Source organism: Carassius gibelio, chromosome B15 (assembly GCF_023724105.1).
Source record: "Carassius gibelio isolate Cgi1373 ecotype wild population from Czech Republic chromosome B15, carGib1.2-hapl.c, whole genome shotgun sequence".
Classification (NCBI taxonomy): domain Eukaryota; kingdom Metazoa; phylum Chordata; class Actinopteri; order Cypriniformes; family Cyprinidae; genus Carassius; species Carassius gibelio.
In genome coordinates, this window is record NC_068410.1 from 15937305 (window position 1) to 15959787 (window position 22483).

Genomic DNA, 22483 nt, shown 5'->3' on the forward strand with positions numbered 1-22483 from the left:
TATAATAGCAACTAAAATGCATAATGCAGAAATTTTGATTTAAGAAAAACAATAAGATTTTATTAAAAGAAAGTGATGGAAGACTATCTGTCTTGCCATATATTCCAGTGTATAATTCTTCAACCATTAACACTTCATATCATCGCCTGGAGGAAAAAAAAGGGGGCAATCAACATTTAATCAAGCAATATAACATATCTATTTAAATCATTATAATACATTCATGTGCGTCCTTTAGCTATACATCATTCAATATACTGATTTGGTGCTTAAGAAATATAATTATTATTAATGTAAATAGAAAACGTAAATGGCTATGTATTTGGGAGATCAAATTTAAGAGTAGGCTAAAATTATTTGAATATACCAATGGAGCTTTAGATCAAATTTATTGTACTTACGGTAGTGTTTATGCACATGGGGAGGTGTAGTCAATCACAGACAATTCACCTGGAGGAATCGAAACACAACCTAATTTTTATGTGCACTGCATTGTTGAGCTTGTCTCAGTAAAATGAAAATGCATTATGGTAAGATGAAATACAGGCTCGTAAAGCACAACTAAGCAATGCTTAGCTATATCATGATGTCACTAAGATTTATAAAAATGAAACTTAAACATCAGTATTTTCCCTGCCATTATATTAAGCGGGGTGTGGACGAAATTGCAGTGTCCAGTCATAAAAACTTAATTTTTCTGATATCACACAGACATTTTAAAAGTATTCACGGCAACCTGTCAAAATAAAAGTTCGGTTTAACTTGAAGACACTGTGCAAGAGATATTGTTCAGTGGAATGTAGGCTGCATAATACTACTTATACTGTTAGTGCTACTACTAAAATTATTATTATTATTATTATTATTATTATTAAAACTGTTTTATTGTTAATAGTAAATCCCCTTTGTTTGCCAAAACATAAAGTTTGATTTATTTTCAATGATTAAAAGTTAAATGAATGTAATGTATAATGCCTTCATTTGATAACAAGAAAAATGTAAATACACAACACATAATTTCTGAGAAAAAAAAATTGTAATAAGATCATATGGCTATTTAAGAATAAATTTGAATAAATTAACTTGTTTTATGTATTCAAATTAGACATGCTAAAATTGAGAACTTGGTAACAATAAACCATATGGTAAGAAAAAATAAAACATTTCATAGGGACCTAAGCATGTAGTTTTATTTTTATTTATTTTATTTTATTTTTTGGAAAATACAGTATGTTGTGTCAAATATTGCAGTGATGAAAAAACACGTACTGGTCTTGTAGTAGTCATATACGGTCACCACAGCTGGTTTCAGGTTGTGCACCGGTACTTCCTGCACGAGCTGCAGGCTGATGGACTTCAGCTCGTTCTTTTTCAACTGGAAAGGAAGAGAAAGTTATTATTTATTTTCTATGGATTGTGGAAATTTGAGAATCTGTTAAAGGAATTGTTCACCCAAAAATACACATTTGCTTAAAATTGACCCTCTTGTGCTATCCAAGTTGTAGATGAGTTTGTTTCTTCATAGGAACAGTTTTGGAGAAATTTAGCTTCACATGACTTGCTCAGCAGTGAATGGGTGCTGTCAGAATGAGAGTCCATCAAACATCCCAATAATGCACAAGTATTCCACACAACTCCAGTCAACTAATGTCTTGTGAAGTAAAATGTTTATTGTCAATTAATATTCACCAACACATTTTTTCTCATCTGAATCAGGAGAGAAATATGCACAGATCGAGAACTGTTTTAAAGTCAAAGCAGTTCTAAACCTGCATGTTGATGAATTTTTATGTGAGAGGACAACAGAGGATGGACTCATTCTGACGGCACCCATTCTGTGCAGAGGATCCACTTGTGAGCAAGTGATACATTTCTCCAAACTGATTCTGATTGAGAAACAAACACATCTACATTTTGGAGTGAGTACATTTTTTTGTCTGTTTACTTTCTTTTCTTTTTTTTCTTTTTTTTTTTTGTGAACTGGGTCAGTTTGTCCCTTTTATTGTCAAAATATCAGTGAACCCCTCAAGATATTTAAATAAAACATTTACACTATCCAAATAGAAAATGACATGATCCCCATCCAGATCTAGACGTTTGATGGTGGGGTCTTCTCTCAGCTGTGGAGACAGAAGTGAGTGAGAACGAATCAAACGCTGGCTACACAACTTGATATCAAAAGAGGACTGGAGACCTTCAAGTGTCACTCACAGCCTGTAAAGATGTCTCATCTGGCTTAAACCCTGACAGCAGCCTGATGTTAATGATCACCATGTTGGTCTCTGCTCGTGTGCCGTTATACCTGTCATACAATCGTTCCAACAATCACAAACAGGGTTCACAACCACACATTTTTAACTGTATGTAATCTGACAGACAGCAAATAGTCTATTAGGCCACAAAGTAGGTTAAATCTGTATTCATTCTTTCTTTATAGAGTCAAATGGATATACTAATTAAGTTACTAATTTCTTTTTTTGTTTACTAAAGTAAAGGACAGTAAGAAATTAATGAATCTTAAAGTAGTAAAGCAACAGTTTTAGACAATATTCCAGTGAGGATTTCTATGGTTACACATATTATAAATCTTTCAATTTGCAAAGGAAAGGATCCTGAAAAGCAAGAGTTATTCCCCCTTTTAAGAAAGGCAGTAGGTTTAAGTGTAATAATAATAGGCCGGTGTCAGTTTTGAGTGCTTTATCAAAAGTGATGCAGAGGATTATATTTCAGTAGATTGAAGACTATATTAATTATAATATATATATATATATATATATATATATATATATATATATATATATATATATATATATATATATATATATATATATAATATATTGTATGAGTTTCAGTCTAGTTTAAGGAGGAAAACACTCCACTGAAATAACAATTTTATAATTAATGGATTATATAATGGATAAAGTTAAGTTGGATTTGCAAAAAGCTTTTGATGCAGTCGATCACAATATTCTGCTTTTAAAAGTTAAAGCAATGGGTTTTAGTAATGCAGCCTGTAAATTGATTGCCTTATCTTGAATATAGGTATCAAATAGTAGATTTCAGATTGTTTGACCATTTCATATGGGGTTCCACAAAGGAATGTATTAGGTCCATTATTGTTATTTTTTTCATTATATATTAATGATTTAAAAGAGCCTGTTCTAATGAGCTTTTCTTATATGCAGGTAATGCAGCAATAATTGTGTCTCATGATAGGAAAGAAAACATTGAAAATATATTAAGTAGAGAGATCGAAGAGGTCCTCTAATGGTTTTGCCATAATAATCTGTCTTTAGATTGGGGACAATCTTAAATTATATAATTTTGCTTGGTTTACCTTAATTGAAAAAAAGAATGCTCTAGGTTAGAGGTAGAGGTTTGAGATCAAATTATTATACCTAAACAAGGATTCAAATATCTGGGTTGTGTTTTGGACAGTAACCTGGACAGAGTAAATATGGCTGCTTTAGCTCAGTCAAAAATGTGTAATTTAACAAGAATTTTAGCAAGACATCCACACACATACACACACACATACTAGCTCTGTTGCTTGGAATAAATTACCTGGGTGCATTAACAATACAAATTGATAGTATTTTTTAGAATGTATGTTAAAAAAAGCTTCTTTTTTTTTCATTGATCTATAGATGTTTGTTTGTTGATTTTCTGAACTTGATGTTGATTGCCTTTTATTCTCACCAAAAATACAGCAAGTCAATAGATCAATAAATTACATTTACATTAAATTAAATTGAAATTATTTTATATTTGGATATTTTGTAACATACTGTAATTCATGGCAAGGCTTAATTTTCAGCAGCCATTACTCCAATAGTCAGTTTAAAATGATTTTTCAGAAATCATTCAAATATGCTGATTTGAAGCATGAAAAATTTATTCTTATTATTTATGTTGAAAACAGTTGTGTTTTTAGTTTTTCATCAAAACTGACACACATTTATAATGTTTTTACTGTCACTTTTGAGCAAAACAATGCATCCTTGCTAAGTAAAAATATACATTTTGTAAAAAAACTTAAAATACCTTTGACCAATAGTATGTATGTAATGTAAAGTATGTAAAGTATGTAATGACAGGCTAAACACTCTTAGTGTTTTTTTTTTTTTTTTGTCTGAATTTGGTCTTTTTTTTTTCTTGTTGTGTGTAAAAGAGCTGTGTAAAGATTCTCGAAGATATCTCTTTTTTGTTTCACAGTAGAGACAAAGTCATAGTAAATAATGGCATATAAATAAATGATTAATGATGCAACAAATTAAATTAGCAAAAATCACATGCGTGTATTATATAGATAATAGCTATCTCCATGATGGTATTTTTTTAACAATTTATCTCACCTTACAATAGTGGTTAGTGTAAAAGCTGTGTTCTTTGTGTTGCTGCAAACCCCAGAATCTGCACTGATTTTGAAGGCCAAAGAGTCTGGAGGAGGTGGGATATTATAGTGCAAGGCAAACTGAGAGACAAAAACACAGAATGATGTCAAAGACGAGGTGATTTATATCACTTTTATACACTTAAATAGTCATAATGCATTATACTCATCCTTATATAATTCCAAATCCTTATGACTTTCTTCTGTGATCCATGGATAAAAGTAAGTCATATAGGTTTGCAATGAAATGAGGGTGAGTAAATAGTGAAAACTTTCATTTCTAAATGAACTAAAGTATTCCTTGGATTTCTCAGTACGTGCATCAAAAGAGGCAGTGCACAGACCTGCACAAACGCACAGCCTTTGCCTTCTGCCCTCAGCTTGTATTTGCCAGTAGCTTCCTGCAGCTGTTTCTCCTGGTAAAGCAGCCGGTTGTTCTGGTTCACAGTGAACTGGTTCCTCTGGCCTGAGGGGGAGGTCACGGTTATGGTAATGGATCCTTCTGGATTGTAGGTGGCAGCACTGTACTTAGCGAGGGCCTGGAGTGCTACTACAGTATCCTGTTCACAGAGAGAGAGTTAGCGACACGACTTACAATCAATAATGATAAAATGCATTATAAATACAGAGAGGGATCTAAATAAAGCTGCATGTGATAAATAACATTACCTGTGTAGAGGAGAAGCCTCCATACGCGTTCTGCTTCTTGGTTAACCAATGCACTATGCCAGCAGAGTAGTTCAGTCCAAATCCAGGGAGCGTGGGTCCCGAGAGCAGCGCCAGTAACACATAGGCACTCATCTCTATCTCCACAGAGCCCCATGGTTGCGCATTATTATCCAGAGTCCAGTATCGTCCAACACCTAAAATAATCAGGGCAAGAAAACTGGAACATTGAAGGCTGGTGGTTGTGTTTATTATTAAAAGCAGCAGGATTATACTAGATTAGAGGTTTTCAAACTGGGGTCCAGAGAATTTGGTACTGTGGGTACACACACACACAAAATATATCAACAGACAACAACAAAACATTTTTTTTAAGTTAACATGTACCTAATTTGATTTGCAGTCTTCTCTTCTGCAGCACAATAACTACAGTATAGTATAATATAGTATAGAATAGACTTTCTATTTAATATGCAATGTATATTAATAAAAACATATAAATCTTTTTGCACATCCTTAAAGATACTGTAAGGATTTTACTACTGTTATTTGTCTTATTTAATCTATAGTACCTTGTCTCTTGGCCTGCCGGTCCAGGTTGGAGAGGAGGTTCTGTCTCATCTGTTCATCTCCAGCAAGAGTGAATGTGTAGGACAGCAAGGCGGTCACATAAGTGTTGGTAATGTTATGGGAAGCCTCCATAAGACATTCAAGGCTTTTCACCACAATGGGATCCTTACAAAGCACACAAGAGACTTCATTACTCACATTATCTGTATTAAGTTCTCTGTGACTAGAGAGTCCATCTCTTAGGAGCTATAAAGAGGGTTTTACTCACAGACTTCTGAACTCCTAACTCAAGCAGTGCTGCGGTGATGTATGCAGAGAGAGTGACTTCATCATTGACACCACCCTGGGAAAGCAGAAGCAGGGCAAAAACACATTTAGACATGCAAGAGTGCATCATCAAAGATCATTCCCACCCTCAGAATTTCAATCTCCTCACTTTATTGGCATCTAACAGACATTTCCGAAGTGTGAAATCCACGACCAGCAGACTAAGGAGCAGTTTCCTATCCGTAAATGACTCTGCTCCATTAGTTCTGACAGCTGACAGCTTCTCATATATGCTCTTCGTGTCATCTCAATTTTTTTTCCATTAGCACATGTAACACAAGTTTCTGGTTCCCTTTAATTGTGTTGGACATCCTTTTGCTATTTATTCCTCTTTTCTACATGCATTACTTTCTTGTGTTCTTTCCTAAGCGTCAAGAAATTTTCAGTTTTCAAATAATATATTACATTTTTCATTTGTAAAGATTTGTTATTTGTTTGTTAAATGTTAAGATATGCATATATATTATATATTTTGATTTATATATTCTTGTAAATGTTATGTATTTTTTTTAAGGATGCTAAGATATTTCAAATGCAAAACTAGACAAATATTATTATTATTATCATTTTAGTTTTTTTGTTAGAGAGCAAAAACTACAGTATAATATTATAGCAACAGGATAGTCCTCAAGAATTAAAGGGTTAGTTCAGCCAAAAATGAAATTAAGTCACCTTAAAGTCATCCTGGGCGTACAGTAAAAGACTGTCTTCTTTCAGACAGAATCCAGTTGGAGTTATTTAAAAAATTGCATAAAATGGCTTGAAAGATAAAAGACAATTTGTAAAATAACTCTAACTGAGTTTGTCTGACAGAAGAAAGTCATATACACCTAGGATGACTTCAGGGTGAGTAATTTATGGCTCAAGTTTCATTTTTGGCTGAACTAATCATTTTAGTAGCCTGCCTGAACCAGTGAAATTTATTGACAACAAATTTCATCATAAATCAACAGACACACCTATTGTATAACACACGATTATCCCACAATCAGCCTCTCCTGCAAACTGAACACAAAAGAAAGATACCAATGTTCAGTCCATGTGCACTGTCAACTTTTTAGAAATGGCAGGTTTTATTGACACACATTGAAAAACAAACACATCTGAACCACCCTTAATTGGATTCATCTGATCTAGTCTCCTGGCTAGATCAAACTATAGTCTTCAGCTGCTTTTTCAGCCTAGCAAGTTGACTCTCGTAAACCAGCAAACAAGCCCAGGCTGAGGAGCAGACGGGCCTGGCTGGGAGACCAGCTAGACTAGGTGAAACCACATCAAATCAGCATGTAAGAGGAACTTCACCTTCAACATGTTGTTGAAGAGTTTCCCCACTGAGGCGAAGCAGCCGTTCTTCTGCTGTTGTTGACCCAGCCAATCCTTTGCCTGATCGATGTTGGCCTGATCTATAAATATATACTTCTTTGCCCCACTGAGAGACTTCATCACAAATGCGGTTAACCTGAACACACAAACATTTCTGTAAAATACTCGTAAAATAATTTTAAATCAATCTGGATTTATTGGATTTCTCTGCCAGCCATATTTCAAAAACACAGTGTGAATAGACTGGCATTAAACCCATGTACCAGAATCCACAGAGTAACACATAATATAAGTCACTGTCTCTGTACCAGACTCACCAGGTGTTACCAGAAGGATCAGTCCTCCCAAAAGCACTGTAAGATCCATCATCATGCCTGTATGTCAGCTCTCTCTGATAGCCTGCAACACACACACACACACACACAATCTCTGATATGCAAGGATGGTGAAAGGGGGGACACCTGGACCTTTTGTTTTTTTATATTTAAAAACTGCTAGTTAATATTACTGAATTTGTTTACTGGAGTTTAATATTTCTCGATTTATCACAGAATTAAATCTGTTCAATCAAAGTGATGAAACTATCATCAGTCAAATCCAGCTGATATGACCTCTGGTGAGTTAGTTTGAAAATAAGCTTGAACTAATTGTCTTTATGTTCATAGTAATGTTATTTTATGAGTTTAACAAATTATTATTATTAATAATAAATAAACTAATAAGACTGCAAACAGTAATTTCCTAGTTAGAATTGTTGCCAAGTTTTCCATAAAAATAAAATAAAATAAAATAATAAAAAAATTAAACATTTGTATATCTAAATAGTATCACAATAATGATAATTTAATAACAGTTTTCCTCACCACTCTCCAGGAAGGTTATTGCTCGGTCTTTAATCTGAGGAGTGAGTTGCCTGCTGCTCTCCAGGTACTGAAGGATGTAGATATTTGGGGCAAAAAGCAGCATGTTCTGCTCTCCACAGCCGTATGGCATAGCCAACAGATCAGCGATGTTTCTCAGAGCACGACCCATCAGATCACCTACAATATAACCATCAATATAATAAAAAACAACCCAAAACTACCCAATAAGAGTAATTCTATTGATCACAGAATATTTCAAATATTTAAACTTATATTATGAAGACATTTGCCAGCATATTTTTTTGGCTCACCCAGAACAGTGACAAAGCTTTTTGCAGAATCCTTGACAAAGACTTTGGGTAAAGTGAGAGAGACTGATGTCTCCTGTGGACGGTCTAATAGAACAGAGAAAAATATGTCAGATAGAAATCATGCTTTAATTTACCATAGACAATTATTTTCTTCATCTGTGAAAACTAAAATTGTTTAAAAACTTAAATTGGAAGTTGATTTCTGTTAAAGACTTTTTGAAATGAGAATTTTAACATCCAGTGCAATACCTTGCATCATAGACTCTGAGGGTAAATGCATTACCGTAAGCAGGATTTTCGATAATTTGTACACACTGAAGGTCAAAATTATTATCTGTGGTATAGGGTAAATGATAGCATGTTAAAGAGGTCATATGATGCAATTGAATTATTTCCTTTCTCTTTGGAGTGTTACAAGTTCTTGGTGCATAAAGAAGATCTGTAGAGTTGCAAAGACTAAAGTCACAAATTAAGAGTCAAACACAGGGGCTCCACAAGATCACAGGCCCTATGCATAGGCAGTCCTAAATCCTACTTTTAACGCTGTTTGCACAAATTTTATTTGTTCCTGATGAAATACAAAGCACTATAGTTGACCATGTTTTTCTGCATGGACTGACTATGAGGGTTTCAATACTACTTACACAATACAAATCGAATATAATTAAATTTGACAGGTTTGTGTATCATCTGAGGCCAAAGTTTGAGTCTGAAAAAGGGAACGTGTTTTGAAATAAACTATTTGATTTTGACCTGGAAGTTTGAATTTTGCACAAATTGGTGTATATTTTTGAGATTGTGTTTATAGTTGTGAGAAAATGGTGAACTGTTTCATGAATTGTGTGTAGCAATCAAGACAAAACTATTATAGACAACACAACACACTGTAATGCCACTAACCTGCCAAGCAGATGAGTTCATTCTGAGTTATTGACTGTTTGGATCCCTCTGCCTGAGAAATACGAGTAATCACAGTGTCAATTATATTTTTCAAGCAAAGCAAAACAAAAAAGAAAATAGATAGGATGGAAGGATGGATGGATGGATGGATGGATGATAGACACATTAATTTAGGCAAGACATGGCAAGTTTATTTATATAGCATATAAAAAAAGTTTCATACACAATTGTATTTCAAAGCGCTTTACGTAAAAGGAAGTAAAATAATAAAAAAACAAATCATCACAACAATAAAACAAGGCATTTAAAACTTTTTAAATGATTTAAAAATGTATTTAAAATTAATTTAAACAGTTAAAGATAGAAAATTATTATATATAAAATACAGTGCAAACAGATGAGTCAGGATTTAAATGTGGCTAATGTTTTAGCACATCTGATCTCTTCTGGAACTGGTTCCAGCTGCAGGCAGCAAAATAACTAAAATTGGACTCCCCTTGCTTTGTGTGAACCTTTGGTATTTCTAACTGACTATATAAGTTTATATTTAGTGAGCATATCTACAATGTATTTAGGTCCTATGCCATTGAGTGATTTATAAACATGTAAAAGTACTAAATATAACTGGAAGCCAGTGTAAGGACATGAGGACTAGTTTGATAGGCTAAGATTTTCTTATTCTAGCCAAAATTCTGTCCGCAGAGTTCTGGATGAGCTGCAGCTGTCTAATAGTCTTCTTGGGAAGGCCGGTGAGGAGACCATTTGGGTTGAGTCTACCCTGCTGGTGATGAAGGCAAGAACAAGTTTCTCTAGACTGGAAACAGAACATCTAATTCATTCAATGTTTTGAGATGATATTATGCTGATTAAGTTACTGCTTTGGCATGACTACTGAATCTAGGGTCTGTCTCCAGAATCACACCAAGATTCCTGACTTGATTTTTAGTTGTTAGACCCTTAGAGTCAAGGTATGCATTCACCTGGATAATCTTTGTTTCCAAATACAATGACTTCAGTCTTCTCCTTGTTAAACTGAAGAAAATTCCGGCAGATCCAACTACAGTTTCATCAGTGCATTAACAGAAGGAATCAATGGAGCTGTAGTCATTTGGAGATAAGGCTAGGTCAACAAGAAATGTGCTATATAAATAAACTTGCCTTTCTAAGAACATATGACCTGAACCATTGGAGTACCATACCAGAAAGCCTGAACCAATTTTCCAGTCTCTCTTGGTAGTATGTTATGATCGACAGTGTCAAATGCAGCACTAAGATCTAGTAGTACATGCACTGATATTTTGCCGGAATCAGAATTAAAGCAAATATCATTTATTATCTTAATGAGCGCTGTCTCTGTACTGTCATGTGGTCAGAAAACAGATAATAAATTGTCCAGATATTAATTTGAGTTTAAATAGTTGTTGAGCTGATTAAACTACTTTTTCAATAATCTTGCCTAGTAGTAGTATAGTAGTCTATAGCTGCTCAATATGGTATTATCAAGGGATTAACAGCTGCAGTTTACAGGGAGTTTGGAAAAGTCCCAGAAAGAAATGAGGCATTCGCCCCTTCTAAGAGATCTGTTGTAAAGTCAGCAGTAGCAAAAAGAGTGCGAGTGTTATTTAAGTTACTTTTTATAAGGTTTGATGAAAAAAAGGTCTGTCTAGCTGTTGCTAGATACACATTGAAAGCATAAAGGCTGTCATTATAGATGCTGTAGTGCACTTAAAGTTTTGTCTTCCGCCACATCCGCTCAGCTTTTCTGCATTGTCTTTTCATACTCTGTACTGCTGTAGATTTTTTTTTGACCAAGGTGATTTTTGTCTGCCGGTCTTCTTACCGACTTTTACAGGAGCAATGTCATCAATAGCATTCTTAACCCTAATAGCTATTGTCTAAAAATAGTGTTTGTTTTCTTTAGAACACTGAGCACTGTTTCAACACAGTATGACCAGAAAATGTATTAATAAAGTAATTATAGTATAGTATAGTACAGTTTAATTTACTGTTGACTTGTTAGTTTGTTGGTGTTGAATAGTGAATCACATGGTTTCTAAAAGCTCTCATACAGTGAAGGCACGTACCTCCAACAGAATGCTCTGCATCACAGTATCAACTCTGCCTTTGTCCGGCAAAGTCACCACTTCATCGCCACACAGTTGTCGGCTCTGCACCGCCTCAGCGCGTACTGTAATGTTCACCTTTCCTGTAAAATACACACACCAGTGACAGTGAATTGAAGTCACAGAAGAAACAAAGTTTCCCTGAGGCTCGCTATAGTAAACAATTACGGCACTGTCAAAAAAGTATATCCAAATGAAATGCACAGTCCGCCCAAAAATAAAATCCGAAAACAAAAATTCTGTCATCATCACTGTTTTGGCTCCCATCGACTTCATTTGTGTTTGGATACCAGTATTCTTAAAACTATCTTTTTTATCAGCAGAATAAAGAAATTCATACAGGCTCGGCACAACATGAGGTTGAGTAAAAGTGACAGAATTTAAATTTTTGGATGAACGGTCCCTTTAAGAAATACATATTATATGTGTATTATTGTGTCCTGGTACAAACATGATCAAACATATGATATGGCTTTCAGTTTAGGGAATCAAAATGAATTAAATTTCAGTTTGTTTTTGCTCATATAGAAGTCAAAGTATCTGGCTTACCCAGGACAAAGGGTGTAACAATCCACTGGAAGGTTTGGCTCTCTTCAGAGCAAACACACTGGGTGTAAGTGCAGCCTTTGCACGACTGAGCTGTGAACTGCGGTGAGTTTGCCAGCGTGACCTTCACCTTTATTAAATGACAGAGATTTGTATATTGGCAGCCTACAGGAGAATGGATTTACTACAAACCTGCTCCAAAACAAACAAGTAAACACATTAAATGTGCTTACCATGATACATTTGGGGAGGTAGTTGAATACAGTGGCTTTAAGCGTGAACGCCTCCTCACGGATTACAGAGTAAGGGAGGGCGAGGCTCACAAAGAAGGGCTTGAAAGCAGTGAGATCAGTCCTGGGGGCCACTCCAAACCCGACAGGGGATGTGCAGAAAGCCCCTGCTGCCCATTTAGTGATGGTATCCGGGACAATCTTTGCAACATCCACATATCCGGATCTCCTGGTTTTAAAATGATTAACACTTACTGAAACAGTTTTGTTTTTAATGTTAAGCATTTTTTTTTCTGCATAATTAAGAAGGACTGTGAATTATACAGTATATTCAGCAATGCCACGGTGCAAGACACATACCCCACAGGTATAAGATCCCATATCCAGGTTTCTGGAAAGAATTTGCGGATCTTCTGTGTATCTTTTCCCACATTTGAACCAAACCCCATCTCTGGCCCGGCAAAGCCCAAGAGCCCACCATTGTCCACAGCAGCTGTTTGAATTGATAGTTTATAAATACAATCAAATAAAAAGGGCATTTTCCAAATCAAGTGACTTACAGTCCTCCATAACCATTGTGCTATAACGCCGACAATCAACAGGTGCTTTCACATCAGAGTTGGTAGCGATTTTGATTCCAACTGCCTAGGAAAAAGCAAGTGTAACAGTATGTTACATTGTGCAAGGTGAGATTAAGAAGAAATTGGAGGACATGTAGTGCAGCCTACTCTAAAAATGTTGTAGGCATCATTTCTGTTGTCATAGTAGGGGTAATAAAAGTGGGAGCGCTTGCGTCTCGCAGGTTCAGCAAAGGGGTTCTCCCAGGGAGGTCGGCAGGTGTTAGGCTCCCACTCCTCGACATTGTATGGGTAACCTGACAAAATCTGGACTGGTAACATTCCAAGGACCTGTAGAGTAATAACAAGATATTGATCCGTAGCACTGACAAGGCAATTTACTAATAATCATAAAAAAATAAAAATAAAAACATTATATAGAATTGCCATAAGTGTCCATTACTAAAAAAAAATAAAAAAAATCTAGTTTATAACACGTTCCAAATACTAAGAATTTTTTTATATATATATTTTATCTCTTTTTACTTTTTACTATTTTTTACTCCTAAAAATATACAAATTAATTTTCTTTGGAGAAATTTAAAACATGCTTATTGTGAAATAAGTGACTTTCACATCTATTCAAATCTTTCTAACTATATAGTTATCAAATTTGATAACTATATACATATAGTGCAATGTCCCTGACCCATTTCTTTTAAAATAAAGATTATCTAACAGTTATAGTTGTGATGTTAGTTATTGTGTAACATACAGAGGCTGCATCCAGCTCGGCCTCCGGTCTTAACAGCAGCACACTCTGATCTATGGCCCGCACGGAGCATAAGGAGCCAGGACTGGCATGCAGGTTAAGAGACGTCCTCTCTCCAGGTAGTGTGGTGGGAGATGAGAATTTTAAGGACACCTGTAAAAGCACAGGCACGCTCTCATGACACACTGATGATAAATATATAATGTATATATACACACATACAAAAAAGCATGAGGGGCATATTGAGTTGTAAAATGAGATTTCATGTGGGATTTTCTGACCTTGTTTGGCAAACATTCTTCAATGGGGAAGTTCGTACTGTCTGCTACTGTTTCTCCATTGGGAAGAACTGTGTAAATCACCACCTGAGCATATGGAGTCAGAGCTGCTGTCTTCTTTAGTGTGAATGTCAGTTCACCTTTGTTTTCTTTTATGAAAGAGAGAGAATTTATGGAAACAAGAAAAGGCGTATGCTGAACCACAATGTAGTACACTTTTACAACAAGAGAACAATATGATTGCTGACAAAGAGCTGTGTACCTCTTCCAGTGTAGACATTCACAGACAGAAGACCATTTCGAGCCATGCTGCCTCTGGACAAGACCTGGAGTGCATGAAGATTATTACTGTATGACAATTTATGTAATGCTATGGAGTTCTACAGCTTCACGTTTCTCCTTTGTGATAATAGCTACAAGATTTAAAAACCTTCAAGAAAAGTTTTCTCTACTAAAAAACAAACAAACAAAAAAAAAAAACTAAAAAAAAAAACATATTAAAATTCTGTACAGTCCTGCTAATTATTGTCATGTTACGGCAGCAATAAGTGGTCAATAATAAAATCTGGACTATTTTGTCTAAATAAACTTAATTTAAAAATAGACAGTGCAATATGAAAAACATTTATAAGTTATACATAATATATAAGGTTCCAATATAGACCTACACAGATAATCAAATAAATATTTAAAATCGGCTAATAACTAATATGGAACTGGCATGTCATGCTTCTTTAAATAAAAAGGTGGGGAATTTTTTTTTTTTTAGAATAAAAAAAAGAGTGTCAATATTAAACATACAATGTAGAAGAAATCCAAGGTTTTCTGGCCTGTTTTCAGCGCACTGCCCTGAATGATGTAACTGGCCATCACTGTTGCATCACTTTTACAGCTGAGCTTCTCTGGACCCTTCGTCAACATCAGGAAACTTTTGCTTTTGGAGTGAAATGGTCTTACATAGAGATAGTCTGATGGATAATATCTAAAAGCCTCAAAATCAGTCCGTTCTTCACCTCCTTTATGACTGACCTAATAAAAAATAGTTTGAAAATCATCATTATACCCAAATTATATACATAAACATCATGCTAGAAACAAAAATACCACTAACCTGTAACTGCACGGTTTCTTCTGACCAATCTGAAGTATTAAAGGAGAAGTGGGCAGTGCCATTGATGTCTGTCGTCAGTGTCACATTGAGACTTTTACCACCATAATGTGCATATAAAATCACTGGCTCATTTTTCATAGGGCTGGACTGTGAATTAGTGACCACAACCTGTAAATAATAATAATAATAATAAAATGCTGAGAAAGACAAAATGATTAGCTCACGAATGAAAATAACATTCCCTGTACACAATATAACTATGCTAACTGGGCAGTTGTGGCGTAATGGTGAGAGAGTCTTGTAACTTGTAACCTAAAGGTCATGGGTTCGAGTCTCAATACAGGCACAAATTCCAAGTGTGGGTCACCATACTTGACCACACGTCATGTCCTTTCCTTAAATGTATTCACCGCTAAACAGGTTGTTTACTAATGTTTCATTTTACAGTCAGACAAAAAGAAAAGTTTTGGTACAGCTATGAACTTTTTTATAATGGTGGTTGTTAAAACACATGGACTGTAAAGTTACTTTTGGAGCATTCGCTCAATAATTAGTAGCAAATGACCTCAAGCCAGCGGTTACCTTTCCCTTTAAGATCATGCCTGGCCTGTATGTATCTGGCGTGTCCTCAAAGTTTGCATTGACATATTCACTGGTAAACACAGCTGAGGTAGAACTCTCCATAGTTATTCCTGGAGGAACAAAAGTCCATGTTTTATTACTCTATTGTGGAGAATTAAAATAAACAACAGCCAGTGTTTTCCAACCTCACCTGTTCCAAACTCTTCAACTTTACTATTCACTTGGAAAGATCCTCCTGAAGACAAGCCAAATTCTGTCACATTTACCACCTGAGACCCACAGCCAGTCTTGTCAGTCTGAATGAATAAGAGGGAGAAGAAAAATAGTTAGACAATATATTATATGTTGCAATATGGACCCTTGTGGAAAAAGTACACTTTGGCATTATGTTTAATAAGGAGTACTTATTACAGATATATAAAAAATTGCTGTGTAACCTTTAAATAAAAAATGTAAATAGCATTCTGTTTTATTTACATTTTACACAGTGTCCCAAATTGGAGTTAGAATACACTTGAGTGCAAACTGAATGCGGACACTTAGTTGCATCTTAATGGCAGCTAGGTGAAATTATGAATGTTTTATAGTTTAAATTATTATTTAAAAAAATGTAATAAAAATATACATTGAATGCAATTAACTGAGTGTTGTTTACCCACCTTCTTAATGACATCTATTGAATATTGTCTTTGAAATATGGTTAAAGACCTTAACCTTTACTCTAACTTGAACTGTACTTCTGAAAAGCACTGATAAGCAATATGGAAGTTGCTATTTAGAACACCTAAAATATATATGCTATATATATATATATATATATATATATATATATATATATATATATATATTCAATACAGTAATATCAGCTCATTGTTATTTCTTGTAATTGGGACCTTATGATGTTTAAGAGGATAAATTATAATTATTACAGTGTTTTTAGGATTCCAAAAGGTAAAAGTTTTGTGTGTGCAGAGGGTAACACACCATCATTGAATATTCCTTGCATACATTAACCATGTCAGAGAAAGGTCTCATCCAATAGTAACCATAGCTCTGCCCACACACTTCAGCATTCACAGACCCCAGCACAGGCTTGCCATAAGTGTATCTAAAGACAGTAAAAAATATATTTAACATGCTAAAAATATAATTGAAACACGTATGCACCTCATTTATCTGTAAAGAAATGAATATTATATTTGTAATTAATTCCTACTTTGCACAAACTTTCAGAGTGACTTCTTTGTCCTGGATGGTTAAAATGGAGGGAAAATTGATGTTCACTTCATATTTTGGCAGAACTAAAAGAGACACATGGTAAAAATACTTTTAATCCAATAAAACACACACGCTGATTAGTAATGGATTGACAAAAAAGCAGATTTCTGGTTCTGACCATATTCTTTAATTTCAAAGCTGTGTGATATTTGTTGGTTCTTCTCATCCCAAGCAGTGATCGTGTATAAACCCTGAGTAGCTTCTGGAGACATAGAGTGGGACAGATCCAAAATGCCAATCCTTGTGGTCTGATTCAACCACTGCCCAATGTGATTTGAATAAGGGTCCTAAACAACAGTGGCACATAATGAAAAAGCCTGCAGTGGAATCAGATTCCAATAATTAAAGTAACAAATCATAAACAGATCATGTCTGCTTGACGGATTTTACCTGGAGTTCTACAGTTCGAAACTGCAAGAGAAGACATAAGAAAGTAATTTCAATTAGGGCAAAATAACAATATATATATACGGGTATATCACTTCAACTGAAAATAAAATAATATCACATAAATTAAACTAAATTTACCACTTGTTTGCGAGGCAAGAAATTGGAATCCAGAGACACAATGCGAAATTTAACTGGGGAAGAGAAAATTTGAGACAGAATATTAACACAAACAATATTCTAACAATATATAACAATATATTACACAAAGACTCACAGGCTCATATTAACAAGAACAAATAAGTACTGACAACTTAAACTGCTTTGGAATAATTTACAAAGTTAAGTATTACTTGTTTGCCCAGGCTTGTAGATAGGCTTGTCTGATTGGATGAAAAGAAGATTTTTGGGGGGAATTACGAGGATTTGAGTGGTTTTGTTTAGAGATGTTTTGCCCCCTTTGACTACAATACTGATGGATGCAACGGACTCTTCAGTGACTACAGGGACCTGCAAGATACAAATCAAGAAAACAGTGAGTGTATAAATCTACAAACAGACTAAAGACTATAAATTAGACAGCAGCATCAGGACTGCAGAGATCACTGAACAATTCAGTACTGTAAAATATGTGGGTTTTACTTACACATTAACCATATTTTATTTCTCATTATGAATAGGCTATTTAAACCTAATACAATTTTATACGTGTTGTGCAGACATTATGCAAGGGCCATGATCTCTATAACATAGCATTACCAGATACACCACCACTGTGAATAGAGATTTACTCTCTGAGCTGTACTGAGTAGGCTATACTGACCTTAAAAGGGACACATTTGTAGAAATCCTTTGTTATGAAACCCTGTTGTAGGATGGTCAGGTTGAGATTGTCAGTCCTCAAAGTTACCACTATAGAAAGTGTTTCTTTGGGCTCATTTATCTGTGCACACAGAGTCTCTGTGCTGCCACCCACTACCTGGGAAGTGACTGTCACCATGTAGATGCTGAAAGAAAACAAAATATATATTCAGAGCCTGACAGTAAGATACTTTTATAGCATAAATTTAGTGTTGCAAGAGCCTTTGGTTGTTTTAAGCAATATATATATATATATATATATATATATATATATATATATATATATATATATACCTTGCTGAATTCAAGTATTAAAATTATTTTACCCCAACCTTTTTGAACGGTATAATCATTTACACAAAATATTAAGTAGCACAATTTTTTCAGCAGTGATAATAATAAGAAATGTTTCTTAAGCATAAAATCAACATACTAGAAGGATTTCTGAAGGATCATATGACACTGAAGATCTGTTACAATTACCTGCTGGAGTGCCCTTGATAGTCACCAGAGGGCACTCCACCCCAGGACTAAATTAACCAATAAAATCATGGCTGCCTGGAGAGGTCCCTTTCTTCGTGATCCCATGTTTTAAACTTTAGTTAGTGTGTAATGTTGTTGTTAGAGTATAAATAATATCTGTAAAAAAGCTCAAAGTTCAATTTCAAGCGAGATATTTTATTTAACAGAATTTGCCTACAAAAAAATGACCCGTTTGGACTACATCCCTCTAGTTCCTGCAGTAATGACGTCACTAAAACAGTTTTTTGACTAACCTCCGCCCACATGAATTCACAAAAAGTGGGGCGTGGTCTTGTTGCGCTCTGACGGGGAAGAGGAAGAGCTGCGTTTGTGTTTGTCGCCATGTCCTTAAAACACTGTTATTTACATCTCGGAGTCCAATCACCTTTGTTTGGGCTTCCCAGGGACACTGTACTTGTAGATTAATGGTTACAATTTATGTTAAACTCGGTTCCCGAAAATTATAATCCACATGTAAAACTATGTGCAGCTCATTTTGCTGAGGACAGCTTCCTCAATCTCAATCAGTTTAATGCCAGATTCGCACAAAGATTATTCTTGAAAGATGGAGCAGTTTCCTCTTAGTCTGGAAAAGGTGTTGTTTATGGACCACAACCGGTAAGTGTATTTTATTATTTAAGCTGGTGCATTTAACAGTTTCTGTAACTTATTACACAAAGGGCAACACTGTTTCGCTTTGTTAACTAGATGGCACAATCAGAACTCGTTACGTATTTCTGAAGAAGGGACTTTATAGAACAAGGAAGTCATCAGCCCGTTTTTATGACAGTGAAAACAGCGGTATACAGATAGGTGAATTGTGTGAAAAATACTGTGTTTTTTTATATGCAAAACATGAACACATGTTATATTGCACACTGTAAACACAATCAAAGCTTCAAAAAAACGGGATCTTTAACTATAGTTTAAAAGACTACGCCTTGATTTTAAATGGTTATCCTTCAGGTAGGAGGAATGTTTCCCCGCTCCTGAATCTTATCATAAAATAGTTGCCAGCCAAGAGACTGTTCATACAGTTACTACAGCAGCATAACCTCCAGAAGTGTTGGAATTCACTGCAGAACCTGTAGAGTTGGTGAGGTTTTCTATTTTCTGCTCCTCTCATGGCATGGGTGTCCATTCATGAACTCCCTGTCCTTCCTGTCATGGTCACTGAGACCACCTTTGAATTCACTGCCCTGCAAAGGCTAAGGAGGTCATTTCTGAACCCTCAGTTTACCATGTCACAGCTAAGGAGTTCATTTCTGAACTCTCTGTTTACTCTGCCATTGCCAAGGAGGCCATTTCTGAACCCTCAGTTTCGCCTGTCACAGCTAAGGAGGCTGATCTCAATCTCTTTGTCAGTTACTTTTGGCATGAGAAAAGAGGCAGTTTTTGGATTGTCCTGTTTGTCCAGGACTTCTAGCCTGCCCTGTTATGTTCATGAAGGTTGTCTTTAGCTTGGATTAAACTAATTAATTTTACTTGATTGATACAGCAGCTAAGCTAATTATGTCTCTATTTTTACCTCTGTTTTAACACTGGATTTACTTCCTGTGGTAACTAGGATTTACACAAGCTCCAGTCTGGACACCTGGACCCCTGAGAAGAGATGATGCTAACCCTGAGACATCACACAAAACTACCAAATATTGATACAAGTGTGATTGCAGCATATAATAATTTCTGTTAATAGTGTTCATCGTCTGGTTGACTACATCTTGTATTAATTTTTTCTGAACATTTCTGTCATATGCACATAAACTGACAGTCACCACTAATAAGTTACTACTAAATATTGTAGAAACTTAATGTTTTGTAAAGTTGCTTTGTAATGATTTGTATCGTAGAAAGCACTATACAAATTGAAATAAAATTGAATTGAATTGAAAGCCTGTGAACCCTCTGTCTGCTCTGTTATGATCAAGGAGGCCATCTACGAACTCTCAGTCTGTCCTGTCAGGACCAAAAGGCTTTCCCCTGACCTCTCAGCCTGTCCTGTCATGACCAAGGAGGTTTTCTTTGAACTATCTGCCTGTCCTGTCATGATCAAAAGGGCTGCCCTGAACTCTCAACTCTCTACTCACCCTGTTACAGCCAAAGATGCTGTTTCTGAACTGTCTGTCTGTACTGTTACTACCACTAAGGCCATTGTTAACCTCTCTGTGCTCTTTTTCCACCTCTGCCTTGGTGGTCTCCTGCACCATCAGCTCCACTGAAGTGGTCTTCGGCTCCATCATCTCCACCCTGGTGCTCATCTGCTCTGCCGTAGGGATCTTCGCTACAGTCTTTCCTGCTGTGGAGGTCATCTGCTCCACTTAGAAGATCTTCAGCTCTGCTTGCCAACCCTGGTGGTCTTCTGCTTTGACCTGGTGCTCTTCAGCTCTGCCTGCTCCACTCTGGCTTCCTGTTCCACCTTCACTCTCTGCTTCACCTTAGCTTCTTGCTCCGCCTTGGCACCCTGCTCCGCCTTGGTATCCCGCTTCACTGGTTTTGCCTCAGTCCCCTGTTCCTCCACTTTCACATGGACCTGGCCCTCCATCACTCCACCTCTTCTGCCTTTGGTCCTCCTCCCTCCTGGACTCAGGTCTGTTAATGTTGAGGAGGATCTGGAAGTGCTTTTGATCTTGGACTGTTGATTTGTTTTGTGATCGTTGGCTGCCTGCCCTGACCTCCTCCTATTTTGTGGATTACATTTTCTTATCTGCCCTCTGGTGGGCTGTGCCACCAAAGGCTCATGAGCATATGATAATTCTTTCAAAAATCTTTAAAAAATACCAATGATCCTAAACATTTGACCGATAGTAAAGATGTAAATTAAATTTTAAGCAGAAAGTTTCCAGAATTCCCTGCACATTCACATTTGTTTCTATTTAATTTCTTATTTTATTTTGTATTTTCCATTGTTTTAGCATTATTTAGTGTTATGTATGCATAACACTGCTCGGTCTTCATTTTGTATTTGAGTTGCTGGGTAGGCCAATACTGACTTTAACTCACAGATTTAATAGCTAAAATAGCAAATTATAGCCTCATAACCAACTATTTAATGTAAAATATGGTCATCAAAATGCTCCCCATAAAACTTGAAACATTATCACTGTATCTCTCCCGGCAAGTAAAAGAAAACAAAACAAACATTTTTTTTAAGTGTGGCATGATCAGAAAAGTATAGTTGTTCTAAACTTTTGTCTAGTCCTCGTTTTGCAGGTTTTACTCATTACTCTACCTTCTGCTATCTTGTTTGTGTGAACAAAAATTATGAAGGCTCTTACGGATCAGTGGCTCCGCTTGTTAAGGAGCATTGCAGCAGCAGCGGCGGCAGAAGCAACAGCAGCATTCTGAGCAGTCAGTCCAGCACATGCGTAGAGATCTCGCCTACTGATCCCATCACACAAGAGTGCACTTTTTTATACCTCTGAAGTCCTCCTCCCTGTCCTACCACACAGAGGGAAGAAAAGTTGACCAATGGTATGATAGGAGTAGGAAAAATTGGGATCACCATATTTACTCTTGTGTTGTGCAACAAGTAATTGGATATTGATTAATTCATTCCATCCTATATATATGTATGTACTGTATATAACATAAATGAAGGTCACAAATAAAAGTCCTGGAAACGTTTAATAGTAAGAGAAACAATAAAAACAAACAATATGTATTAAAAAAATAATAAATTAAAATAAATTAAAAATGATATTTATTTATTTATTTGATTGTTTGTTTGTTCATTTATTAACAGGCAATCATTAATTATTTTAATAACTTTTAATCCTTGTTCCTCAAACATCCTAAACTATTAAAGTCCACAATAAAATATGAAATGTGTGTGTGTGTGTGTGTGTGTGTGTGTGTGTGTGTGTGTGTGTGTGTGTGCGTGCGT

General features: G+C 35.6%; 1 protein-coding gene across 1 annotated transcript; it reads right to left on the reverse strand.

The window, feature by feature from the left end:
- Positions 1–11: 11 nt before the first annotated feature.
- LOC127972748 (alpha-2-macroglobulin-like protein 1) lies at positions 12–21975 on the reverse strand. The gene is made up of 36 exons (XM_052576496.1): positions 21876–21975; positions 18041–18224; positions 17571–17727; positions 17359–17411; positions 17221–17241; positions 16949–17117; positions 16769–16853; positions 16537–16660; positions 15743–15848; positions 15553–15662; positions 14967–15138; positions 14661–14875; positions 14122–14185; positions 13863–14008; positions 13585–13734; positions 12981–13160; positions 12813–12897; positions 12613–12745; positions 12256–12481; positions 12026–12152; positions 11438–11559; positions 9354–9405; positions 8454–8537; positions 8143–8319; positions 7597–7678; positions 7259–7415; positions 5898–5972; positions 5632–5794; positions 5063–5256; positions 4738–4953; positions 4356–4474; positions 2212–2302; positions 2052–2120; positions 1270–1375; positions 402–450; positions 12–146 (listed from the first exon to the last, which is right to left on the reverse strand). The coding sequence occupies exons 1-35, from the start codon at positions 21938–21940 to the stop codon at positions 410–412; spliced, it is 4320 nt and encodes a 1439-aa protein (XP_052432456.1). The 5' UTR covers positions 21941–21975; the 3' UTR covers positions 12–146; positions 402–409.
- Between the last annotated feature and the right edge of the window lie 508 nt (positions 21976–22483).